At 47.1% G+C, this 27610-nt stretch overlaps 1 protein-coding gene across 3 annotated transcripts in view; it reads left to right on the top strand.

Annotated features, from left to right (window-relative positions):
• Positions 1-7274: 7274 nt before the first annotated feature.
• The window catches only part of GATA5 (GATA binding protein 5), a 52100-nt gene continuing 31764 nt past the window's right edge, over positions 7275-27610 (top strand). The window contains exons 1-2 of one of the 3 annotated variants that reach the window (XM_048499046.1): positions 7275-8221; positions 18438-19099. In XM_048499046.1, coding sequence (XP_048355003.1) covers positions 18565-19099 — 535 coding nt within the window. In that variant the 5' untranslated portion in view covers positions 7275-8221; positions 18438-18564. Of the gene's footprint in view, positions 8222-12931; positions 13231-18366; positions 19100-27610 lie in introns of those variants that run through there. The other 2 variants (XM_048499044.1, XM_048499045.1) reach the window with 2 other exon arrangements.

Genomic DNA, 27610 nt, shown 5'->3' with positions numbered 1-27610 from the left:
GGAAGAAAGCCTTGGAAACACAGGAAGAAAGTCTCTCTCTGGCACTACTGATAGAAACATTTCTGACTCAGGAAGAAAAGCATTCATTTCATAGATGGAGCCAGGTGGACCACTGATCTGATTCAGCTTAAGGCAACATCAGTGTAGTGTAGCAGTTAGAGCATTGGGCTAGGACAGGGGTCCCCAGCGTGGCTCCCATGAGTGCCACGTTCACCCACGTTCACCAGGAGCAGCAGTGGCATAGTGGTTAAGAGCAGGTGTACTCTAATCTGTAGCAACCAGGTTTGATTCCCTGCTCTGCCGCTTGAGCTGTGGAGGCATATCTGGGGAATTCAGATTAGCTTGTACACTCCAACACATGCCAGCTGGGTGACCTTGGGCTAGTCACAGCTTCTCGGAGCTCTCTCAGCCCCACCTACCTCACAGGGTGTTTGTTGTGAGGGGGGAAGGGCAAGGAGATTGTCAGCCCCTTTGAGTCTCCTACAGGGGAGAAAGGGGGGATATAAATCCAACTCTTCTTCTTCTTCTTCAACAGCCGCAGAAGGCCATTGCTTTCACATCCTGCAGGTGAGCTCCCAAAGGCACCTGGTGGGCCACTGCGAGTAGCAGAGAGCTGGACTCGATGGACTCTGGTCTGATCCAGCTGGCATGTTCTTATGTTCTTGACTGTGGCAGGAACTTTGTGGCCAGCTCCACCCTCTATGACCACCATTATGTGACAGTCATCTCGTGGCTGCACCCAACATGCTGTGTCAGAATTCTAAAGGTGCTTGCAGGCTCAGGATGTTTGGGGACCCATGGACTAGGAGGTCTGGATTCGAATTCATGCCCTGCCATGGGAGCTTGCTGGTGATTCTGGGCCGGTCAGGTGCACTTAGGTCCCTTCCACACATGCAGAATAATGCACTTTCAATCCACTTTCAATGCACTTTGCAGCTGGATTTTACTGTGCGGAACAGCCAGATCCATTTGCAAACCATTGTGAAAGTGGATTGAAAGTGCATTATTCTGCAGGTGCGGAAGGGGCATTAGTCTAACCTACTTCGCAATGTGATTGCTGTCAGGATAAAAACTGAGACCATTCGAGCTATTTTAAGGTCCCCGTTAGGGGGAAAGGTGAGGCATAAATGAAGCAAATAATAACTTGCGGAGAGGTTAAATATCCCAGATGGAATTGAAGGGCTCTTACAAAGCTGTTTCCATGCTACGGGGTTATGTCTCCAGAGGACTGGAGGATATAAAAGCACAACAGTGGAGAATCTTGCGGCACCTTAAAAGATGATAACTGATTCTGGCACCGAATCCCCGGACTCAACCTCTCTGCCAGATGTATGAAGTGTTATTTTCCCTTGGCAGGCAGACGGCTACGACTGAGTGAAAAGAGGCATGTTTTTGAGTAGCAGGCAAAGAGCAGCGGATCATAAAAGAACAGAGAGAAGCTGCAATCCATTTAGACCAGAGAGACTGTATGAAGGCTAGCAGGGATTCTCGGGGCTGTAGAAACTGGGGGTTGCCAGCAAACAAAACAGATTCCCTTCCCGTTTCAGCCACCTGTAAAAGTAACAGTCTGGAGAAGTGGGGTTAGATTCACATGACCAGTGGGCTCAAACTTGGTTAACTGATTTGGTTTCCCCGCTCCTTCACATGAAGCCTGCTGGATGACCTTGAGCCAGTCACAGTTTTCCCAGAACTCTCTCAGCCCCACCTACCTCACAAGGTGTCTGTTGTGGGGAGGGGAAGGGAAAGGAGTTTGTAAGCCACTTGGTGACTCTATACCTGTTTGTAAAAACTGGAAGGGAGGAATGTCCTGTCCCTTTAAGAGAGGCTGAATGGGTTAACTTTCTGCCAAAGAAAGCTCCAGTATTTGCATGCAGTAAGCCTCTCTTAAAGAGACAGGGGTTTTTTTTCTCTCTCTCTCTTTTGCAGGGGTAGGGAACCTGCGGCTCTCCAGATGTTCAGGAACTACAATTCCCATCAGCCCCAATTGGCCATGCTGATAGAGGCTGATGGGAATTGTAGTTCCTGAACATCTGGAGAGCCGCAGGTTCCCTACCCCTGCTTTAGGGTGTTTTACAAGGTCTATTTACAAGGTTCCTGATTGAATTAATTAAGCATAACACATCTTCAACTGCAATGGTGCCCCTGCCTATACCCTTTTTAGGATAAAAAATTACAAGAGATTTGGGGATTTATCTGACAGTTCCTGGACTGTCTTTGTTCTAGGATGCTCCTCTCCTCTTGGGTCTTAGTGCCAACCTAGTTTTGTCCCCAAAGCGCAAGGACCAAAGCAGAGCATCCTAGAACAAAGACAGTCCAGGAAAGGGGGCTGAATTCACAAATCTGCTGTCATCTTTATCCTGAAAAGGATGTACCTGAGAGAAAACCCCAGGGAAAAATTACTTGAGCAGGTGAGCTGCAAAGTCTCCCATTTTGTGTCCAAATTCACTCTGAACTTTCCTAGATGTGGGCTAAGAATGGAAAATGTATCTTCTTTATTAACTCTTTCAAGCACATGGAGAGCAATACATAACAAGTTTACTCAGAACTCTTCTCAAGTCTATTCAATGGGGCTTACTCCCAGGAAAGTGTATTTGAGAGTGCCCTCTATATCTAGGACAGAGTGGTTATACCATCAAGAATGCCAGATAACTAATCCACATTATAGATCTTGAATATAAACACTAGGACAAGACGAATGAGAATTACTTTTTGACTGATATGTTCAGGAAGGGGTGTCTGTGAATATTAAGACTGGTGCTTTAGAATCAGACTGGTCAGAAGTTGAAGGGACCTGATCCCAAACCCAAAGAATTCCTCCAGGACATAGCTGCTCTCCCGGTTTCATCATTCTTCATATAGTTGAGGAGCGCTTTACAGAATGAAAGACTCCTGCCCTGAGGATCTTGGTATCTTAAAGGTGCCATATGGAAGAAGAGTTTGGATTGATACTCCGCTTTTCTCAAACATGGCATCTCAAAGAAGCTTACAAACTCCTTTCCTTTTCCCACAACGGACACCTTCTGAGGTAGGTGGGGCTGAGAGAGTTCTCAGAGAGAACCCCAGCAGGCTTCACGGGCAGGAGCAAGGAAACAAATCCAGTTCACCGGATAAGAGTCCCCTGTTCTTAACCACGACACCATGCTAGTACTTTGAAAGAAGGAGGGAAACTTTCCTCTATTCAACCTGAAGAAGAGTTTGGATTGATACCCTGCTGCTTTTATCAACTAGGAACCATTTGACCATTAGGAGTCTCAAAGCAGCTTTGCAAAGACTGAATAGCACCAGGTTTTCTGAGAAGCAAGAAAGAGGGTCGCTTCAGCTACAAACTCCTTTTCCCTTCCTCTCCCCACAACAGACACCTTGTTAAGTAACTGGAGCTGAGAGAGTTCGGAGAGAACTGTGACTAGCCCAAGGTCACCCAGCAGGCTTCATGTGTGGGAGCAGGGAAACCATCCTCATTCTCCAGATTGGAGTCCCCAGCTCATCTTAACCACTCCACTACTACAGGGGGCATCGGTCTGAGGAGCTGGGGGGAGTTAATGAGGGGAAATCCCATATAACTCCTATGAATCCACTCCAAGTCTTCTTAATTCCCCAGAAAAAGAGTTAGGCCCCTTCCGCACACACAAAATAATGCGTTTTCAAACCACTTTCACAACTGTTTGCAAGTGGATTTTGCTATTCCGCACAGCTTCAAAGAGCACTGAAAGCAGTTTGAAAGTGCATTATTCTGCATGTGCGGAATGAGCCTTAGTTTCAGGAAGGAAAGAAGAGAGGTTTCTTCCCTAGTAGTTTTTCAAAGGAGCTAGCTTCCCAGAACAAATGCTTTGGGATACCCTTTTCATCCTTATTAAGGCTAACCTAAATCACACGAATCAGAGAGTTCTCCAGACCTATCCACCCAGATTCATATAAAGGGGGGGAGGTGATCTTAAGACTTTGGGGAGCATCTTTTTGTGGGGGGCCAAGAAACTTTGCAAAGGCTGAAGAGCACTGGGTTTTTCTGAAAAGCCAGCAAGAGTACACCTTCCGATGATGCAAACCAGCTGTCCGTTTCCAACCGGCCTTGCTTTGATTTCTGGAAAGGGATTTCAACAGAAAGGAGAGGCATCTGTTCAGACAAGCTGGCCAAGGCATTTTGGGTTCTATGTATTGTCGAAGGCTTTCACTGCCAGAATCATTAGGGTGTTGTGGGTTTTCCAAACACGGCCATACAACCCGGAAAACCCACAACACATTTGGCTTCTGTCTCTCTCTCTCTCCTGCCAAGCACAGCTGACTTATGGCGCAGGAGATCTTCAGGGGGCAAGATTGCCCGGCTGAGCGGTGCCCGGCTGAGCGGGAGTTCGAACCTGGGTTTCCCAGATCCTAGTTCCCCACTTGATGCACAAAACAGACAAGAGGAAAAACTAAAAGGAGGGATTATCTCACAGATTGCTATGCTGCCTTTATCGGAGCTGGTTGAGATGTAATGGACTTTTTCCGAAGTCGTCTTTCTGCTCCGTGCATCCCAAAAGACCAGAGTTCTGTGCCCCAGAATAATGCACTTACACTAATTGTTTGCAAGTAAAATCCAGCTGCAAAGTGCATTGAAAGTGGATTGAAAGTGCATTATTCTGCATGTGCGGAAGGGGCCAAACTCCCAACGAATTTTTTTTTAAGTCTTCAGAAGTGAGTTTTGAAAAATCTCTAGAGCTCATTCTGCACATGCAGAATAATGCACTTTCAAACTGCTTTCAGTGCTCTTTGAAGCTGTGCGGAACGCCAAAATCCACTTGCAAACAGTTGTGAAAGTGGCTTGAAAACGCATTATTTTGCGTGTGTGGGAGGGGCCTCTGTGGGGTGGGTGTATGCAGTCGAAGGGGGCGTCTTGTGTTTGCTATGGGGGTGGCTATGTATGCCTTTAAGTAAGAGCAGGTCGCATTGGACTAGATGGGGCATATTTCTGAGGTTAACCCTGCATCGGGTTGAACCGCAGGGAATCCGTGATCCGGAAGGTCGCTCCCCCCTTCCCCTTTGAGTGTCGCCTCTGCAGCGAGTTCGCTGGGTGGTTTTTGAGCTATCGACACCGTAATCCTATGCAGGGTTGCTCAGAAGAAAGCTACACTTTGTGAGAGAGCGCTTGCTCCCAGGTAAGCCTGCATCGGAAGACTGCGACCCCAGTTTCCCTTCTGGAAATGTGGGGGGGTACAGATGTCAGCCTACCTTGCGGGGTTGTTGTACGGTTTAGAATCCTGCTTAGCCCTGAAAGTGCGGTGAAGGCGCGGTTCGATTTTAATTGGATACCTACCTCCGTTATCGTCTGTCGCTTAGGGAGCAAGCCTGAGCAGATCGACTCAGAAGTAAGTCCTGTTATATTCAATGAAGCTTACTCCCAGGAAAGTGCTCCTAGTATGCCCCCTCCCCCTTGTGAATGAACTGACTGGTCCCTTTTCTTTTATTCCTCTGGTCCTCTCCGAGTCTCCAGCAGCGCGACAGAATTCATCCGTTCTTTTAAAATGTGTTTTTTTTACTGTTCCCTAAAATAAAAATTATTAATCCGTTTCAAGAAGAAAAAAAAGACATTGAAGGTTGTTGTCTTGGGAGGCAGCTTCAAAGCTTTTGAAAGTCAGAATTTGGAGGTTCCCAGCGGATTTCTACATCATCATCATCGTCGTCGTCGTTGTTGTTGTTGTTGTTGTTGTTATTTTGATACAAAAACAGTTATACACAGCAAACAAGATCAATGTGCTGGATTTTGTATTACATCACACATCGGACACTTCCTAAGCATCTAGGACTGTATTATTATTATTATTATTATTATTATTATTATTATTATTATTATTATTATTATTATTATTATACCGCTCATCCCCAAAGGGCTCTGGGTGGTGTACAACATAAACAACATAACAGCATTCTCATAATTTAATTATAAGTACAATATAAACAATAGTTTAAGGGTTTTACCCTCTCTACACCACTACTGTATTTTGAGAACTTACTCCCGAGTAAAACATCTTAAACAACAGGGCTGTAAATGTGTGAGCCTTCCCCTCCCAAGGATCCACCCCGATCCTAAAGCATGCTTACTCAGAAGTGAGCCCAGAGAAATCGATAGGGCTTGCTCTCAAAAGCACATTGGAAAGGTGTCTTTTCTCCTCTCAATCCCCCACCCCCTTTTTTGTTTATTTGTACTTTAAATGATTGTACTTTTTAAATGATTTGTAATCCGTCTTGCTCGCTTGGACTCCAGGCAGAATAGAGAGAGCAGAGCAGATCAATGCAATCGATGAAATGGGATATCAAGAAGCAAGACAACAGGATGGGGTTGCAGAAGCCATCAGAAATCCCAAAACAGAACCGGATCAAAGGTCTTAACAGGACCCTCTCAATGAAACAAAAACTACATGGTAGGATCCTAGTTTTAGTAAGCTAAACACAACGGTTCCTAGTAATTTAGCCAAGGGACTTTGTAAACCATATAACGCAGTGCGACTCTGTTGCCTGCTAGAAAAACCCTCTGGGATAATTCAGTTTTGTACAGTCTGTGAGAAGCCAGGTTTAACCAGAATTCCTGAAAGGGGAAATTCCGGGGTTCAGAGAAGCCGGCTCTGAAGAGGAGGATTAGGAACTTTGCCTATGCTCAACTGGGCTATTTTTCCATCCGTTTAAGTGACTGTCTGAACCTTAACATTGTGATGCTCTTTTGAGAGTCAACAGCGATTGGCAGAGGATTGGGCTGCGAATCTAGGTATGGGGCCAGCGAGCACTGAAGGCGCTTGTTTGGCACAAGGGAAACTGAGGCAGCACATGAAAAGTTCAGATCAGAGATTCTCCTCCAACGATTCTCTTCTGAGCAGCAATTGCTCTCCGAGAATCTCCAGAGACCGCACCGGAAGGTGCTATCTTTTTTTAAAAAACACCCTTTGTTGGTCATTTTATTGCTTTTATTTATTTTATTTATTGGATTTTTCCATCACTCTTCCCTAGAAGGTGTGGGGCGATTTACAGCCTCAGTTAAAACAATGCAAAATCAGTATAAATCCCTTAAAACTCATCCTCCAAAAGACATCAAAATCTAAAATATAAATGACATAAAACTATCACAAGCTACTGAACAGTTAATACCAGAGTCTCTTTATTTCTACTGCACAGGAAAAGAAAGAAAGAAAGAAAGAAAGAAAGAAAGAAAGAAAGAAAGAAAGAAAGAAAGAAAGAAAGAAAGAAAGAAAGAAAGAAAGAAAGAAAGAAAGAAAGAAAGAAAGAAAGAAAGAACGAAAGAACCAACCCTGCTTAGCTTCTGAGAGCTGACAAGGTCAGGCTAGCGTGTGGCTCTATTTCAGAAGGTCCCATTCTGAGAAGATAAGAGTCACTGGAAAAGGCAGTCATGCTATCAAAAGCTGAAGGCAGGAGGACAAGAGGAAGACCCAACATGGGATGGATTGACTCAACCAAGGAAGTCACATAGCCCACAGTTAGCAAGACCTGAACAAGACTGTTAATGATAGGATGTTTTGGAAGCAGTTGATTCATACAGTCGCCGGGCACTGAACACACACATTTAACAAGGGGCCAGAGGGTTACATCAGTGGCCAACACTGGTCTGGATCGTATCAGTGGTCCATCCTTCTCAGAGGGAAGGGAGCAATTCTTACAATTTTTTAAGAAAGTAGAGAGGAAGTTCTGTAGGCACAACTGTCTTGGACAAGGAGTAGACCATGCTGAACATCCCTTTCAGGGTCAAGGTGGTCCATGTGGTACTTGATGTTTTTGGGATGAGGCCAATTATCACACTATCCATTCCAGGCCCTGGTTGGGGCCAGAAACTGCCTGATGGATGCAATGAAGGTAACCCTGATATTTCTTCTGGACCTCTTAGCCTTTGACAAGAACATAAGATTGGCCACACCAGACCCGACCAATGGTCCATCTAGTCCATTCATGATTCTACCTGTGGTCGGACAGATGTCGCAAGGAAGCCTACAAACAGGACCCCCTGACAGCATCCCCCACCCCATAATCTGCCTGAAAATGTTAACTATCCATCTGAGATGGGTGAGGGGCAGGCCTTCCATTGGGCTTTGCTCCTGTCTCCTAGATGTTTGCCAGAAGGTGGTACCAGAGGACACTGTCCTGTCTCCTAGATATTTCCCAGAAGGTGGTACCAGAGGACACTGTCATTCCTCAACCACCTCCACCCCTTGCTGTTAACACCTACAAGAAGCTGCTTGGAGAGGTCAGGTTGCCCACTCTGGATGGGGAAGTTCGTGGGATTTGGGGGTGGAGTCTGGGGAAGGCGGGACTTGAGTGGGGATGGACCCCTGCGGGTTTTAATGCCACACAATCCACCCTCCTAAATTGGCACATCCTCCAGGGAAATTGATCTCTCGAGGCTGGAGATCAATGGAAATGGGGGGAGATTGAACGTTGGCAACTGTAGGGATTCAGAGTATCATCACTAGCATGCGGATCACACTCAACTCTGTTTCCTCCAGAGATGTCCTGAATTGGCATTTGAGATACCGTGTTTCCCCGAAAATAAGACAGTGTCTTATATTAATTTTTGCTCCCAAAGAATGCGCTATGTCTTATTTTCAGGGGATGTCTTATTTTTCTGTGTTCTGTTCGTTGGGCATGCTTCCAAACAAAAACTTTGCTACGTCTTACTTTCGGGGGATGCCTTATCTTTCGCACTTCAGCAAAACCTCTACTACGTCTTATTTTCTGAGGATGTCTCATATTCAGGGAAACAGGGTAGTAGTAGAATGAGGGGCAATAAATTATATATAAAAGAATTGTTGTTGTTGTTATTGTTAGGATTTATATGCCCCCTTTGTCTCCTGCAAAGACTATCAAGAGGTTTACAAACTCCTTCCCCTCCTCTCCCCACGACAGCCACCTTGAGAGGTAGAAGACGACGACTTTGGATTTATCCCCCACTTTTCTCAACCTCAAGGAGTCGCAAAGCAGCTTACAAACTCCTCCCCTTCCCCCAAATAGGAACCTCGTGAGGTAAGTAGGACTGATAGAGAACATAAGAACTAGCCTGCTGGATCAGACCAGAGTCCATCTAGTCCAGCTCTCTGCTACTCACAGTGGCCCACCAGGTGCCTTTGGGAGCTCACATGCAAGATGTGAAAGCAATGGCCTTCTGCGGCTGTTGCTCCCGAGCACCTGGACTGTTAAGGCATTTGCAATCTGAGATCAAGGAGGATCAAGATTGGTAGCCATAGATCGACTTCTCCTCCATAAATCTGTCCAAGCCCCTTTTAAAGCTATCCAGGTTAGTGGCCATCACCACCTCCTGTGGCAGCATATTCCAAACACCAATCACACGTTGCGTGAAGAAGTGTTTCCTTTTATTAGTCCTAATTCTTCCCCCTAGCATTTTCAGTGTATGCCCCCTGGTTCTAGTATTGTGAGAAAGAGAGAAAAATTTCTCTCTGTCAACATTTTCTACCCCATGCTCAATTTTATAGACTTCAATCATATCCCACCTCAGACGTCTCCTCTCCAAACTAAAGAGTCCCAAACGCTGCAGCCTCTCCTCATAAGGAAGGTGCTCCAGTCCCTCAATCATCCTCCTTGCCCTTCTCTGCACTTTTTCTATCTCTTCGATATCCTTTTTGAGATGTGGCAACCAGAACTGAACTGAGATAACTGTGACTGGCCCTAGGTCACCCAGCCTGTGCAGGAGTGAGGAAACAAACTTGGCTCTCCAGCAGAGTGGATTCTGCACTGCATATTTATAATGAGTTGCGATCGTTATAAATGAACTTGGTTTCCCTGTTCATTTATAATGATTGCAACTCATTATAAACATGCTGTGTGGAATTGTTCCAGGTTAGAGTCCACCTGCTCTTAACCATACACCACGCTGGCTGTGGGGTTGTTCGTCAACAGTAAACTTGCTAAATGGGTACAGAGTACCCTATGAGGGTTGGGTCAAGATCCTCAACCGGGAGGGACTTCGATCCAGAGTTATAGGCAGATCTAATTTCCTCTGGGAAACCCCATTGAATTAAATGGGTCTTACTTCTGAGTAAGGATTGCATAGGGATGTAAATGTCACTGTTCTGATGTTTCATGCATTGGAGGCAGGAAATCTGGTGCCCCCCAGTGAATTCTGAAGTCTTTAAGGCGTCACAGTGGTGTAGTGGTTAAGAGCAGGTGGACTCTAATCTGGAGAACTGGGTTTGATTCCCCACTCCTCCACATGAGGTGGACTCTTATCTGGTGAATTGGATTTGTTTCCCTGCTCCTCCACATGAAGCCTGCTGCGCGACCTTGGACTAGTCACAGAACTCTCTCAGCCCCACCTACCTCACAAGGTGTCTGTTGTGGGGAGAGGAAGGGAGAGGAGCTGGTAAGCTCCTTTGAGTCTCCTTACAGGAGAGAAAAGGGGGGTATAAATCCAAACTCCTCCTCCTCTTTCTCTTCTTCTTCCTCTTCATTTCAACTGCTACCTAACAGGGAAATTCTCTGGGAAATATTCCATTCTTGACTGAGATGAACCAGTTCTCCAAGAAGTACAACTGATCTCAATTTCAGACTCATTCTGCACATTGGCAAAATAATGCACTTTCAAACTGCTTTCAGTGCTCTTTGAAGCTGTGCGGAATGGCAAAATCCACTTGCAAACAGTTGTGAAAGTGGTTTGAAAACGCATTATTTTGCGTGTGCGGAAGGGGCCTCAGTTTCCCTGGAGAAAATGGCCACTTGGGAAGGTGAATTCTGTGGCATTAGAGGAGGAGGAGGAGGAGGCGGAGGCGGAGGAGGAGGAGGAGGAGGATTTATATCCCCCCTTCTCTCCTGTAAGGAAACTCCACTGATTATACCCCACCTAAATCTCTCACCTCCCCACCCCAAATCCTCCCAGCCCCAGGTTTCGCCCTATCTCCAGATATTTCTCAACCTGGAGGATGCTAGAATATTCTATCCCGCTGGGCTCCCACCCACCTCCAACCCCCACCCCTTCTAGACCCGCTCCTCCAAAATCTCCAGGAATTTCCCAGGGTGGGGCTTGCAACCCTATTCATGCACTGTCCCTGCAGAGTAAACCCAATGAACTCTGCCAGGTTTAACTCCAAGCGAGCGCCCATCTGAAGGGGCTCCCATTCTAAAGTCTGCCCCAGCATCTGTTCAATCAGAAGGCCAACAACATACCGTAAAATGAAATCATCAACGACATTGTAAACATGATGTGGGCAGTGAATAATAATTAATATAAATGCCCTTGACTGGGCGATTCTGACCCTTTTTCTGTCGTTCAGAAGAGGAACTGAGATTTTCTGCTTTTTTTTACCCACACAAAACAACTGGTCCATCTTTTCCCTTGGCTGCCAACTCAGCACGGACCAAAGTCTTCAGATTTCAACCAAGAATCTGATGCTTTAAAAAGGAACAGTCATTTTTCTCACCAATTGTTGCAAAAGGAGACAGCCTGCCACTTGGGACCTTTTGAAGTGGAAAGGAAAAAGCCTTTTCCAAATCCTGTCCGTGGCTGATCCCGGTCGAACCTCTGGAAGGCCAGATCTACCATTTCTATATCTTGCGCTTGGTTTTAAAAGCTTGACAGGAAGAGGGGCCATTTTCACCAGCCGGTGAAACAGGAAATGTGGCCCTCCGATGTATAGAAGATCCCCACTCTGCTAATACTTAAAACAATTAAATTGAAAGTACATTAAAATAAAACTAAAATGTTCCGGGATTTTTCCCCAGTGTAGAAAATATTGATCAGTCATATGTGCTATGGCCATTTGGGAATATGGTGTTAGATTACACACATACGTATATGTGTGCGTATCATAAGGTCGAATTGATTCTTTCCCGTTAAAAAAAATACCACGTAAGGTATGTAGAAAATGGCCGATAAAAGATGTGTGTGTTCACACTTCGCAGCAAGACTGTTCGATGAAAACGATTAACTTGTTCCAACTTGTTCCGAGTGGGAAGCGACCAAATTGCTCACCAGTTCTGACTCCAACTGGAAAGAGGGCCTCCCCTTTCTCTTTGCAAACTGCAATTTTTTTTTTGAACAAACCTACTGTCTTCAGCTCGGAGTCTGTGGGGATTCATCGGCCAGGATGGATGAAAGGCGGGTTAAAAGGCAAGGAAAACAGCGGAAAGGTGACAGGGGAGGGGTGACAAGAAAGAAAGAAAGAAAGAAAGAAAGAAAGAAAGAAAGAAAGAAAGAAAGAAAGAAAGAAAGAAAGAAAGAAAGAAAGAAAGAAAGAAAGAAAGAAAGAGGTCTGCGGAGAGGTGTATGGGAATGGCACTTTTGATGGGTCAATTTGGACTGCACTGTTTATAAGACTCTGAATGTTTGTTGTATTTATCTGTCTTTTATGGACAATTGTTTTATTGTAATTTGGAATGCCAATAAAGGCTTGTCTATTACTACTGAAAGAAAGAAAGAAAATGGGGCCACTCCAGAAACCCTGCCTGCAGTCTGATCCTATGTCTATCAGCAGACAGGCTGAGGGCCGCTGTTTGCACATAGGATCGCAGTCTCCAACTGCCCCCAACTCAGAGGTTACAAATCGAAACCGGGAGGGGCGCAGCAGCCCCTGCGACTCCTGAGCAAACTTTCCAAGAAGGAGCGGGCAAAAACCCAGACTTCAGAGCCGGAGTGAAAGCCCATTCCTGATTGGCAACCACATTTAATCATTAACCAAGCAACCAACACCCCCCCCCCCTTGGGAAAGGGCCCCCGGACCCAACACTCGGCCCAGGGGAGCCTCCCAGGACAAGGGGGAAAAATTCCCTGGAATCTAACGCCAAACCAGAGAATCGCCCACCTCGCCCGGTCCGCGGCTTCTCGGGCTGCGGGCGGCCCCTCCCTCGCAGCAACAACCACCCAGTCTTGCCTGGAAGGGAGGGGGTGGTCACGTGACGCGGCTCCCTTCCACCCCCCCCCCTTCCCGTAAAGGGGCCGAGCCGCAGATGAAGGGCATCACTTTAAGGCCGAGATTAGGCGAGAGAGGAGCTAGTTAAGAGCAGATAGGAGAATCGGGTCAAAAAAGGAGCTATCTGGGAGGGGGATCGCAGATAACAGGGGCGCAGGAGTCGCCTGCCTCTTCAAAGGGCGGGCTGGGCTTTTACAAGCTGGGCTCGGGGGGTGGCTGGAAACCAGCTCCCCCCCCCCCCCCGAATTATTTTTTAACTTGGATTTTTCTTGGTGGGATTTTTTTTTTAAACCGACCCGCCTGGCCATGCAACTTTTCTCCGCTTGCTCGTCGGGACGTAAGTATTTCTGTGTGTGTGTCTCTCTCTCTGGGTTGGGAACTTATCTATTTTCCTGCCGGGTTTATCTTGCTAGATAATGACCCGCTTGGGAGGCGGGCGAGGGTGGCGGGGGGGGGGGGGGGGGGGAAGAGAGAGATTGTATTAGCTCTCCGAAGCCCAGCTATTGATAACCGGGCCTGTGATTTACGAGTTTGCTGATTTAGACCCCCCACCCCCTCCTTCTGAAAAAAAAACAATCTTTTCAGATTACTTGGGCAAACAGAGGAGGCGCTTTCCTCCCCCCCCCCCCCATCAATACAGCCACTGACTCCTGCATCAAAGAGTCCGTCTTCAAAAACGACTTTTCAGAAAAAGACTATTGCAAACAAAAACTGCTGTTTCGAAAGGGGTTCCCCCCCCCCTTGGAATGCCGTTTAGGATCGCGATCTTTTCCTCTGCTTTTCTCCCCAAAAAAAGTCTTGACGATCGGAGCGTGCGTGTTTTATGCAGACTTACTGGCAAGTAATTGTACAGTTCTCCCCACCCACCCCCCCAAAAAAACCCCCGCCTCTTCTTTTTTTCTGAAGTCGCTAGGGGATTCTTTTATTTCCCCGCGAGCAGGCGGCCTGATCCAAAACGCGTTTACTCGGAAGTCTCTGTGCATTCAATGGGGCTTGTATCCGCAAGGGATTCTTTGCTCTTTGCAATCCGGCGGGCAGTCCTAGCGAATTGATTCCCAGAGATGGTGCATGAGGAGAACAGCGTGTGAAAGATCTCGATCCTGCTTGTTCTGACGTTCAGGAAGACACGTTTTTAGCAGGCTTCCAAGCCCGAAGTAGCGCCGTTGACTTCCAACAGGGCGAGTACGGTTTCATCCAGGCTGCGCTCGGGATCCGGGGTCCCATTGGGAGAAAATGAGAAGGCTTACTTACGAGTAAGGACGCACTAAACCCTGGGTGCTAGGTCAGCCGGCAACGCTGAGAAGCAGCCGGCTCGCCCCGATCCAAATCTTTTATTTCCACTGTCTCAGTCCTGGCGTTGGGGACCTGCGATTCTCGAACTCGCCAGATTTTAAGAGGTAACTTGAGAGCCTTTGAAACGCAACTTGAAGTTTGGGGCACGTGGTTCTTGCAGGACTGTAGGTCGCACTTTCTGGCTAAAATACCTGACTTGGGGCGACTGGAAATTAATTTTTCCTGGGTCGCTTGGCCATTTCGAGTGGTTTTAAAACATTTATATATATATATATATATATATATACACTAAGATACATTATATATATACACTAAGATATATTGCATCGATCTTGAGTAATAAATGTATACTAAATGATAATACTAATCAATATACTAGTAATAAATATACTAAAATATACGGCTGCATCGATCTTGAGTAATAAATGTGTTGCCCCGACTTTCTCCCAAGGAGCCCGCAGGCTGGGTCTTCTCCTCCCCCAATTCCAATCGCCCTTGAAACAACCCTGGGGGCAAACTTTGCCTGGAAAAGGCTGAGCCGTTCAAGGGCGCCCGGGGCGCCTGGGGGCTCAGCTGGGTTTGAACTCCCCACCTCTTCGCCTCGGTTTGAGTCAGTTTTTTTGTCGGAGGATTGCTTTGGCCGGTTGAAAGGAGGTTTGGGGGTTGGCTGTAAGAATTTTTTTTCTTTATTTAAGTGGTCTGACTCGATCGCCCATTCCTAAGTTGAATGGGCAATAGAAGGTTATTATTTCAGGGAAGAACTCGGAAACGCGCGTCTTCGATGGCCCTGTTGTCCAAACAACCTTGGGAATGAATTTCCAGCACGTTGTAAAGAAAAAAACAGTTCTCGGTTTTGTGGCTCAGCTTTCTTTCTTTCTTTCTTTCTTTCTTTCTTTCTTTCTTTCTTGCTTGCTTGCTTTCTTGCTTTCTTGCTTTCTTTCTTCCTTCCTTCCTTCCTCCCTTCCTTCCTTTCTCTCTTCCTTCCTTCGCCACTTACTTTAGAACCAAACATTTTCCTTCCAGGATCGGGCCGTGACTAATCTTAGACTCAAATGGAATTTGGTGCCGATCTACAATTTTCACGCGGTTTCAGACGCGTCTGTTTGCGAGAAAGCGACACCACCATGTTGGGAACGCGTCCCAGTCCACCGAGGACAGGCGACCTTAAAATCCCACCTGTCCTGCCAATTTTGTCAAAAAATCAGAGCCCGTTGAAATGTACATCAGTTTGAAACTTCGGATCAACCACAGCCGGCCAATCTGCTTCTAAATGCGCTTTATTCTCTTGGCCCTAAAACTGCAGCTGCGCGGGAGCGGGCGATTTGCTTTCTTCAACTAGTCGCCTTGTGGATACGGAAGCCAGAAGAATTGTTTGGCTTTCAGAATTCTATTGGGATGTGGTGGCCTCTAGGATAGGGTCGTTTCTAACTGTGCTCCCAAACAGGGAAGTCTTCTCTCCTTACTTTCCCTTTTTACTCAAGAGGTATACTACTCCTGGAAACGGAGTCTCTATTTCTCTATCTTGGCCAGGCACCACTGATAGTCCTCCCTGAATATGTCTTATCTTTCAAAAAAACATTGATCTAAGACGATCAATCACAGCCAGTAGCAACGGACTCTGGTGTATAAAGCACTCTTCTATGTCTGTTCTGACTGAACTGGGATGAAGACTAAATAGCATAAGGTATTATGACTTGACGCCTTCGTCCTTGTCCGTCCTGTGGGTTGATTTATAGCAAGCACAAGCACCCAAATAATTCTTTTTTTACCTAATCAGGGACCCCAGGAGGACTATTCCAGAGTAACTGGATTTCAGAGTAGCATATCCTTTAAAATTGCCATTTGGCCTCAAAGTCTGAAAGACATTTCCTTGGAATAAAGTTCCATTGCTTTTAAGAGTCCTCTCCCCCCACTCCAGAAGTGTGTTTTTAAAGTCCCAAACTTTCCACTACAATCCTGTGCCTCTTTTGTAGGGAGCACCCCACATTTACTTATTTACTTATTTACTTATTTACTTATTTACTTATTTATTGTGAGATTTATAAGCCGCCTCACCCCCAAAGGGCTCGAGGCGGCTGACAAAATGGCTGCACTTTAAAACAACAAATCAACAGAACATTTCAAATACAAGAATGTGGCTCAATTCATTTAAAACTTAAAATTTAAAAGCTTAAATAGCGATTACAAATCAGTGATATATTCCAGAGGACAGTTTATGGCGGCAGAGACAATGAGGAATCTGAGGGCTCTCTTGCATGTCTCAATAAACCTTTTAGGCTTTAACCGTTGCGGGTTTGTTTTCTTTATTTATTTGTGATATTTCTTTTCCACCTTGCTGGTTTCCTGGGTGCCTCCAGACCTCTCTTTGAAACTGGGTAGCCGGGGACAATCCGTATGGATCCCACTCACACCCATTGGAAGTTTGTTTCTCAATCGTGCAGAATCGTGAGCTCCCAAAGGCACCTGGTGGGCCACTGCGAGTAGCAGAGAGCTGGACTAGATGGACTCTGGTCTGATCCAGCTGACTTGTTCTTATGATGTTATGTTCTTAACGTTCTTCATCTATGTGCAGTTGTGACTGTGTCTCTGTTGCACTTAGTGCAGAATTGTGTTTTCTGGAGAAATGGCTGCAAAGATTCCCAAGTCTCCTTGAAAGCCAGTTTGCGATGCTAGAAAGAAGTTTTGGAGAGAGACCGGGTGGCTAGACGTGGCTCAGAGCTGCCTTCAGCCATGAAGCTGAGTGGGTGGGTTTGGGGCCAGTCTTGAATGGTCTCAGCCTGACTTGCCTCAGAGGGTCATTAGGAAGATAAAATAGGGTGATTCCGGAGTTCTTTGGCAAAGGATGAGAAATGTAATGGGTGATTACATCCAAATGGTATTGGGACAGATACCTCTTCTCACGAACTGGGCTCCTACTCTTACTCGTCTTTACAGCATTTCCCATTGTTTTTTCTCCTGCCAGGAAACCCATGGGGTAGTCCCAGCAGAAGATGACCCCATTAAAAATGGACCCAATCTCCCAACTATTGATGGTCCTATCGGGGCCCTTCTTTTCACATCAGATTGTGGAAGCTAAGTCTCTTGGCCTCAGAGACGGAGCTACCAAGGGACGGGGCATGCACGTTGCACCGTGCACACATCCGGGGGGCAGAAAATCGCTCCCCTGCCGCAACCCCCCCCCCCACACACACACACACACACACTTACCTTAGTGAAACAGTGCAGGATGGAGAAGCAGCCTGTTCTCTTCAGGCTGAAAACAGCCTGGTGGGAACTACACTTCCCAGGAGACCTTGTGAGCCCCAGGGTCTCATGGGAAGTGTAGTTCCCACCAGGCCATTTTCAGCCTGAAGGGAAGAGGCCGCTTTTCCAGGCTGAACTAAGGTAAAGGGGGGCGGAGGGGCAGGGCGCTACGGAGGGGGGGCAAAGAACAGAGGGCACACCGGGCATACTCTGGCCCAGCTACATCTCTGGTTGGCCTTGGTTAGTACATGGGTGGAAGACCACCTAGGACAGTGGTGGCGAACCTTTGGCACTCCAGATGTTATGGACTACAATTCCCATCAGCCCCTGTCAGCCCCTGTCAGCATGGCCAATTGGCAGGGGCTGATGGGAATCGTAGCCCATAACATCTGGAGTGCCAAAGGTTCGCCACCACGGACCTACGAAGTCCAGGGTTGTTATGCAGAGGCAGGCAATGGCAAAGCACCTTCGACTATCTCTTGCCTTGAAAACCCCACGATTGGTCACCAGGAGTCAGTTGCAACTTGATGATGATTGCTCTGACTTAGATGGCTCAGGCTAGCTCGATCCCCTCCGATCTTGGAAGTTAAGCAGTGTTGGTCTTGGTACTTGGATGGGAGACCACCAAGAAAGTTCAGGGTCACTATGCAGAGGCAGACTGCCTCTGAACGTCTCTTGGCTTGAAAATCCCACGAGTGGTCACCAGAAGTCAGTTGCAACTTGGTGACAATTATTGTCCTGACCTGCATGGCCTAGGCTGGACCGATCCCATCGTATCTTGGAAGCGAAGCAGGGCCAACCCTGGTGAGCACTTGGATGGGAGACCACCAAGGAAGTCTAGGGTTGCTGTACAGAGGCAGACAATGGCAAATCACCTCGGTTAGTCCTGGTCTTGAACATCCCACGGTTGTTGTTTGACAGTGTGTTCTTCTTACAGGTTTCATGGACGGCATGAGGGTTGGAGGAGCTCTGGTTCAGAACCTTATTTCTCCACTCTTCCATTTTCAGGTGCTTGAAAACTGCCTCCACTACAACTGCTTCCAAGGACCTGCTGAACTGTCCATGTCCTGCTTCCCAGACTTGCCCTGATTGCAACCTGGCAGCTGCGGTGTTGCCCTGCTTCGAAGGATATAAAATGTACCAGAGCTTAGCTCTTGCCCCTAACCCCGGCCAGTCGGCATACTCCCATGACTCGAGCAACTTCCTGCATTCGCCACCCAGCCCGGCTGTCTACGTGCCCACTAGCCGGGTCCCCTCCATGCTGCAGAGCCTGCCTTACCTGCAGAGTTGTGAACCGGCCCACCAGAGCCATCCCCTGAGCGGCCACACGGGGTGGGCACAGGCAGCCGGCGCTGATGCATCCCACTTCAATGCCAGCAGCCCTCACCCACCGTCGGGCTTCCCCTACTCGCACAGTCCCCCGGGCGGTGGCAGCGCCGGACGAGACGGGGGCTACCAGAGCCCGCTGTTGCTGAGTGCCGGAGGACGTGACCAGTACGGCAACGCTCTGATGCGCTCGGTCAATGGATCCTACTCCAGTCCTTACCCGGGGGCCTACGTTGGCCCTGCAGAGATGCCGCCATCTTGGACGGCAGGGCACTTTGAAAGCAGTGTCTTGCACAGCCTCCAGACGCGGCCGGGGACCTTGCCTGGGAGGAGACCCACATTTGGTATGTACTAGTCCACCTTGGTTGGAGTTGTTCCAGCTGCTTCTTACTCTAAACTGCCGGGGTTTTGAGAATGGTTTTGAGAACTAAATATAAAAATGTTGAATCAGCCCTAATTGAGCATACCCTAATTGAGCAGCCCTAATAGAGCATACCACTATTTGCCCTAAAATGAAGGGGAGCAGCAGTGGCGTAGGAGGTTAAGAGCTCGTGTATCTAATCTGGAGGAACCGGGTTTGATTCCCAGCTCTGCTGCCTGAGCTGTGGAGGCTTATCTGGGGAATTCAGATTAGCCTGTGCACTCCCACACACGCCAGCTGGGTGACCTTGGGCTAGTCACAGCTTCTCGGAGCTCTCTCAGCCCCACCTACCTCACAGGGTGTTTGTTGTGAGGGGGGAAGGGCAAGGAGATTGTAAGCCCCTTTGAGTCTCCTGCAGGAGAGAAAGGGGGGATATAAATCCAAACTCCTCCTCCTCTTCTTCTCCTCCTCCTCCTCCTTCTTCTTCTTCTTCATCTTCTTCTTCTAAAATGAACATTTGAGCCCTGCTGGATCAGGTCAGTGATCCATCTGGTCCAGCATCCTGACCCACCCTGTGGCCAGCCAGTTCTTCAATTGGGCATAGAGGCTGAGGCTTTCCTATGAAGTTGCCTCCTAGCAGGGGCGTAACACCCAGGGGGACATATGGGTCAGATGTCTCCAGGCTGCGGCCATGTAGTCACGCAGGGCGGAAAATCGCTCCCCACGCCCCTCACTACCAGAAAAACAAACATTGTTTGGTCGTGGTTGGAGAGGGAGGGAGGGAGGGCAGAAAACTCAGCTTTTGCACCATTCTACACTATCCCTAGATACGCCTCTGCCTCCTAGCATTAGAATTCAGAGGTTTGCTGCCCTTGCAAGTTTACATTCCCTTTAGTTGCCACAACTAGTTGCCACTGACAGATCTTTCCAATATAACACCAACATCTCTTTTGAAAGTCAGCGGGCAAATCTCTTTTGATGTTATGTTGCCCATGCCTTTGAGTTATTCTTGTTTCTAGTCAAATAGGTTTTGCAAGTTTTTTGTGAGCTATACCAAAAATGTGTCAAATCTATCCTGAGACAAATATACACCCTGGGACTTATCCTGACTTATTCAAGGCAGACAGATTCTTGTGCATTTTTTCTTGGTTGGGTGAGACAACTCTCCAGCGTCAGGAGCAGCAGTGGCGTAGGAGGTTAAGAGCTCATGTATCTAATCTGGAGGAACCGGGTTTGATTCCCAGCTCTGCCGCCTGAGCTGTGGAGGCTTATATGGGGAATTCAGATTAGCCTGGGCACTCCCACACACACCAGCTGGGTGACCTTGGGCTAGTCACAGTTCTTCTGAGCTCTCTCAGCCCCACCTACCTCACAGGGTGTTTGTTGTGAGGGAGGAAGGGCAAGGAGATTGTCAGCCCCTTTGAGTCTCCTCCAGGAGAGAAAGGGGGATATAAATCCAAACTCTTCTTCTTCTTCTTTTGTGCAACCTAATCCATCTCCATAACATGGGAAATTCTATAGATTCACTGGAATCTCCTGAAAGTTGATCATATACAGTGCAAGTCATGTAAGTCAGTTTCAGGCACCAGGGTCGTAAACCCCCTCCTCAAAAGAAGCTAAGTCCTGTAGATGGTTCAGAAAATGAGATATACATGTTTTGGGAGCTGGAATGGGGTAGTGGTTAACAGCGATGGACTCTAATCTGGAGAGCCAGGTTTGATTCCCCATTCCTCCAATTGAGCACCACACTCTTACCTGGCGAACTGGGTTTCTTTCTCCACTACTTCACATGAAGACTGCCGGGTGACCTCGGGCTATACTCTGTTCAGGGTAAAGATGACAGGAGATTTGTGAATCCATTCACCATTTCCTTGACTTTCTTTGTTCTAGAATGCTCCGCTTGGGTCCTGGCAGTGGTGGGATCCAAAAATTTTAGTAACAGGTTCCCATGGTGGTGGGATTCAAACAGTGGCGTAGCACCAATGGAGCTGGGCGGGGCATGACAGGGGCGTGGCCAGGCATTCCGGGGGTGGGGCATTAATACTTTCTCTGTTACTGTAAAAAATTCTTACTGTAAAAAAAGTTCCTAATTTCCAGCTGGTATCTTTCTGTCCATAATTTAAACTCATTATAGCAGGTTTTATTGTCTACTGCCAACAGAAACAACTACTTCTCCTCTGATTGACTGCCTGTCAAATACTTAATACTTTCAAATACTTAATTTTGTTTCTAGGAATCCAAAGAAGGATAGTTTCCTTAAACAAGGAACTTTACCATATTTCTAAAACATGTTTTTAAAACAGCCCAACAGGGAGAATTATCCCGTTTTCTACCTTCGCTAACCAGCCACATAGGAAACAACAGGACTTTATGACTTTTGGACCGAATGGAATTTCTAACAGAAAAGCAGACCCAATTAGTCACCCCCTCTCGGCACACACAAATAATTAGTAACCCACTCTCGGGAACTGGTGAGAACCTGCTGGATCCCACCTCTGGGTCCTGGTGCGTATTTAGTTCTGTCCCTCAGGCACTAAGATCCAAGTGGAGCATTCTAGAACAAAACTGGTCCGGGGAATGGCGGATGAATTCACAAGTCTCCTGTCAAACGGTATTTAGGCCCCTTCCGCACATGCAAAATAATGCACTTTCAATCCACTTTCACCATTGTTTGCAAGTGGATTTTGCTCTTCCGCACAGTGAAATCCAGCTGCAAAGTGCATTGAAAGTGGATTGAAAATGCATGATTCTGCATGTGTGGAAGGGAACCAGAGGTTTGTTGTGACATCAGAATGCAGCACCCGGCATCTTTCCTTGCAGTTGCTTCTGCACAGAGATAAGAAGAAAAAGAGTTTGGATATATACCCTGACTTCCTCTCCTGCAAAGAGACTCGGGGGCTTACAAATTCCTTTTTCCTTCCTCACCCAACAGCAGATACCTTGTGAGGGTAGATGGGCTGAGAGAGTGCAGAGAGAACTGTGACTGGCCCAAGGCCACCCAGCAGGGATGTAGGAGTAGGGAAACAAATCCAGTTCACCAGATAAGTGTTCGCTGCTCATGTGGAGGAGTGAGGGATCAAACCCAGTTCTCCAGATTGCAGTCCACCTGCTCTTAACCACTACACCACGCTGGCCCATAAGGATGGCTGGTGAAGACAGCGTCAAAAAATGTCCTTAAAGCTGGCTGGGTTTCAGAGGGTAGCCATCTCAGCCTGCAGTAGAATAGGTAGATCCAAATCCAGTAGCCCCTTGGCAGAGGTGGGATCCAGCAGGTTCTCACCATTTCCCGAGAGTGGGTGACTAATTATTTGTGTGTGCCGAGAGCGGGTTACTAATTGGGTCTGCTTTTCCATTAGAAATTCCATTAGGTCCAAAAATCATAAAGTCCTGTTGTTTCCTATGTGGCTGGTTAGCGAAGGTAGAAAACGGGATAATTCTCTCTGTTGGGCTGTTTTAAAAACATGTTTTGGAAATATGGTAAAGTTCCTTGTTTAAGGAAAGTATCCTTCTGATTTCTAGAAACAAAATTAAGTATTTGAAAGTATTATTTGACAGGCAGTCAATTAGAGGAGAAGTAGTGGTTTCTGTTGACAGTAGATGATAGGACTTGCTATAATGAGTTTAAATTATGGACAGAAAGATACCAGCTGGAAATTAGGAACTTTTTTTTTACAATAAGAGTTTTTTACAGTAACAGAGAAATTATTAATGCCCCGCCCCCGGAATGCCCAGCCATGCCCCCATCGTGCCCCGCCCAGCCCCATTGGCGCTACGCCACTGTTTGAATCCCACCGCCATGGGAACCTGTTACTGAAATTTTTGGATCCCACCACTGCCCCTTGGCGATTGAAAGTTGCAGGGTATAAACTTTCAAGAGTCAAATCTCTGACAAAGGCAGTGTGATATATTGCCGAAGGCTTTCATGGTCTGAATCACTCGGGTGTTGTGGTTTTTCTGGGTGTATGGCCGGGTTCCAGTAGCATTTTCTCCTGACGTTTTGCCTGCATCTGTGGCTGGCATCTTCAGAGGCAATTTGACTCTGGAAAACATACTCTGAAAAGTGTGGTTGTCTCTGAGATACTGAGAGCCAGCGTGGTGTAGTGGTTAAGAGCAGTGGACTCGAATCTTGGAGAACCAGGTTAGATTCCCCACTCCTCTACAGGAAGCCTTCTGGGTGACCTTGGGCAAGTCACAGTTCTCTCTAAACTCTCTCAGCCCACTGGCAGGCAGACAACGGCAACCACGTCCAACCACCTCTTTTGCCTTGAAAACCCGCCTACAGGGACGTCACTTTCCGCCATGCGCAAAGACTTGAATCTAGTTATTCAAAAAGGAAGGGGAATCCTAAGGTCAAGAACCCGGAAGTGGAAAACTGCGGGCCTTGATTGTCAGAAGTCCCTCCCACCCAGGACACTTTGGAATCCAGGAAATGGTGCCACTGTGTTAAACGCTCAAAAAAAAAATTTTAAGCCACAACCAGAGACTTTTCAAGAATGGGAGGCATGCTTCATGCATTAAGCCGGGAGTCCCTGCTACAGAAATCACCCAAACTCTGAAACACCTAGTGATAATCTACCTGAATATGGACTTAAAATCACCTGCATTCGGGTGGGCAGAGATGGTTGCGAGTGGAAGGGACCCATGCTGGTGTGAGGCAAAACAGGAATGCTATCTACAAAACCGGAATACTGTAGGATCCACCCGGAACTTATTTTATGCAATGTCTAGTGGAATAGATATGTAGGCAAATATATGAGTGTGGGGTGAGGAGGGATAATTTATGAAGAGGCCTTAAGCAGACGGGACAAGAGTGTTTTTAATGGGGAGGAGTTGTGGTTCAGTGCCAGAACATCTACTTGGCATGTAGACGGTCCCGGGTTCAATTCCTGGCATCTTTAACTAAAGGATCAGGTAATAGGTAGTGGGAAAGATCTCAACTGGAAATGCTGCTTCCAGTCCGTGTAGCCAGGGGTCTGCAACCTGCGGCTCTCCAGATGTTCATGGACTACAATTCCCATCAGTCCCTGCCAGCATGGCCAGGGACTGATGGGAATTGTAGTCCATGAACATCAGGAGAGCCGCAGGTTGCAGACTCCTGGTGTAGGCAATACTGACCGTTGTGGGTTTTCCAGACTGCGTGGCCCTGGTCTGGTAGTTTTTGCTCCGTAAAGTTTTACCCATGTCTGTGGTTGGCATCTTCAGAGGCATGACATGGTAAGACGTGTTTCTCTCTGTGCCACAGTCTGAGGTGTTCCATGAAAGTGTGGGGGCGGTACACCCAGTATCAGGAAAAGAGAAGCATCTGCCCTAAATACAGCTAGCACTATTTAGCAATATCACTCATTCACTTTGGGGCAAGCAAATGCCTTAGCAGACCAGGTGCTCAGGAGCAGCAGCAGCAGAAGGCCATTGCTTTTACATCCTGCACGTGAGCTCCCAAAGGCACCTGGTGGGCCACTGCGAGTAGCAGAATGCTGGACTAGATGGACTCTGGTCTGATCCAGCAGGCTAGTTCTTATATTCTTAAGCGTGCGGCTTCTCTAATCTAAAATACGCATCTCTATTAGAATGCTGAAAACCCAGAAAGAGGAAATGCGTATTTCAGATTAGAGAAGCTGTACGCTTGTCTGAAAGTGAATGGACCTGTGTTTTACGAGGGTGTGATATTACTGTTTGATCGCTGTATTTGGGACAAAGCACTGAGGCTCACTTGTGCCTTGTAAATATTGTTCACATAGTGCATATTGTTCACATAGTAAGCTGCTAAGATATTCAGTCCCTTTTTGACTGCTAGCCGTATTTAGTGCAAATATTTCTGGGTTCCTGATTGTCTGGAGGGTGACAGTGCTGACTTTGATGGACCGAAGATCTGATTCCGTCTAAGACAGCATGTGTGTAAAACCCAGCTCATTTCCAGTGTATGGATGTGGTTTTAGTCACCCTTTTCCAACAGGTCTATAAGACTGAGATTCTCCCGGAAGGAATAGCTAATTCATGCATGTTTATTTTCATATTAATGCAATGGGCTTCCTTGTAGGGTATATGTACTCAGTGTTGTGAGTCTAGTGAGTGATTAGAATCATAGCACTAGTGGAAGAGGAATTTAGTTTGGATATTTGAAGGGATGTCGTGTTGGGGAGGGAGCAAGCTTGTTTTCTGCTGCTCCAGAGACTCGGACCAGGGGTAATGGGTTCAAGGTGAAGGAAAAGAGATTCCACCTAAACATCAGGAAAAAACTTCCTAACAGTGAGGGCTGTTCGACAGTGGAATGCACTGCCTCGGAGAGTGGTGGAGTCTCCTTTGGAGGTTTTTAAAGAGAGACTAGATGGCCGACTAGATGGCCATCTGTCAGGAGTGTTTTGATTATGTGTTCCTGCATCGCAGGGGGTTGGACTTGATGGCCCTTAAGGCCTCTTCCAACTCTATGATTGAAAACTCTCCAAACCAGAAAGGATTTGCTGGTTTAATTTCTCTTCCCAGAATGACCGCTCTGTAGTGCATGTCTTGATAGACTTCAGAGCCGGCAAACAGGAAGGGAAGTTGGGGCTGCTCAAATTGTGACATGGTGTCCAGAATGCTTTGTGTTGGGGGGGGGCAGGAGCTGCTCCCAAGCAGGCAAAGGGATATTCCCAGCTCATTTGCAACACAACACTATTTCGGCGATCTCCCATCAATCACAACAACGATTTTTAAAAAAATGATTATGGCGGAAGTCTGGAGGACTAGCATCTTTGGAACATCTATAGCTCCGGCTCAACTGGTTGCAGGACCACACTGATCCTTTAGCTCAAGTACTGCCGCCGAACACTGTTTCAGATGAGACTGGGGGGGGGGGTGGCAGTTGATTTTTTTTTCTGGAGGGGGAGCGGTAAGAGAATCATGGGAGAGGATTGTAGTTTCCCCATCACACTTACTTTCTCATCCGTGGCTGCCAACCCCACATCAGATCCAGGTTGTAATGTAAACACGGGACCTGTGTGGTTCTTTAAAATTAGAGTGTTTTCTAACATGCTGCCTAAATATAGGACATCCTCCCATTTCTTGAAACACATTCGTAGTCTGCTGAGGATGTCAGAGAATTAGAGAGTATTTTCCAGTTTCAGGGGCTCTTTCAAGGGAATGAGATGTTTGCTTCATGTTTTCTTTCCACTTGCTTCTACCCTGTCAACTTTTTATATTTGTACATCTTTATTTGAGGACTCTGGGGGGTGGGGATGGTTAAAAAAACTTTAGGAGGAGGATCTTGACAATCTTGACAATTGGCAACAGTTCATCATGAAGTTTTGTTTGTTTTGCTTTCCTTCCAATGGGCGAAAACCTCTCCATCCCTCCCTCTCTGCCGCGAAACCCGTAGGCAGAGTGTCGATCGCTCCAGTTCAGTGGAGTGTGTATAGTTCAGTGTGAAGTGTGTATACTACTGTGCGCTGCATTCATGATCGATTCTGGTGGTTAGCCGCAATGGTCTGAAGGGGCAGGAAAATGGTTTGAGGCCGCGCGGGCAGCTTTTAAGGCCAACCAAGTTTTATTCTTCGTATAATCTTTGGGGATGTGCTAAAACTAAGGACAGCAATTGCCCATAGACATTACATGATTGCCTATAGAGCAGTGATGGTGAACCGATGGCAGGGGTGCCAGAGGTGGCACTCAGAGCCCTCTCTGTGTGCACGCACAAACAGAGTTCATCATGTGTGGAGTGGAAAATCCCCCCCCCCCCCCCCCACACACACACACATCTAGGCTGGGCTGCGCTGCTGGGCTCGGTTATTAGCATTAAAGCTAAGACCTAGTTTTGGGGAAGCAGTGTAGGTAACCCTGTTAAGTGCTGTTAAACCCCACTGATTTTCATGCAAAGAACTAAAGCGCGATCCTTTACCTGGGAGTAAGCTCGGTTGCTGGCAATGTGGCTTGCTTCTGAGTAAACCCTCCTAGGGTTGTGATTCACCCGTTGGAAGAGTTGCATGGTTGCTTCGAAGCAAAGTCAACAACTACCACCAAGCTTACTCCCGAGTAACGCACACCTCAGAGCCAACCACTTTTTCTGAACTAAAACCTCAGTATTCAGGTTAAATTGCCGTGTTGGCACTTGGAGATAAATACGCGGGTTTGGGGTTGCAGTTTGGGCACTCGGTCTCAAAAAGGTTGGCCATCATTGCTATAGAGCAGTGGTGGCGAACCTTTGGCACTCCAGATGTTATGGACTACAATTCCCATCAGCCCCTTCCATCATGGCCAATTGGCCATGCTGGAAGGGGCTGATGGGAATTGTAGTCCATAACATCTGGAGTGCCAAAGGTTCGCCACCATGGCTATAGAGAATGCATGATTGGTCATAGGGAAAAATGGAGACCACGCTGGCCCAGACAGTACGTTCCATTATTCCCTATGGGCACATGTGATCTCCATTATTTGCTATGGGCAATCGGGTAGTGTCTGTGGGGAGTCGGTTTAGTACATATACCTATGCTTTTGTGCGTATGCCCACTTCTTCACAGCA

Source organism: Sphaerodactylus townsendi, linkage group LG05, assembly GCF_021028975.2.
Source record: "Sphaerodactylus townsendi isolate TG3544 linkage group LG05, MPM_Stown_v2.3, whole genome shotgun sequence".
NCBI lineage: Eukaryota > Metazoa > Chordata > Lepidosauria > Squamata > Sphaerodactylidae > Sphaerodactylus > Sphaerodactylus townsendi.
The sequence above is the reverse complement of the archived record's forward strand: the minus strand, read 5'-3'. Positions and strand labels throughout refer to the sequence as shown.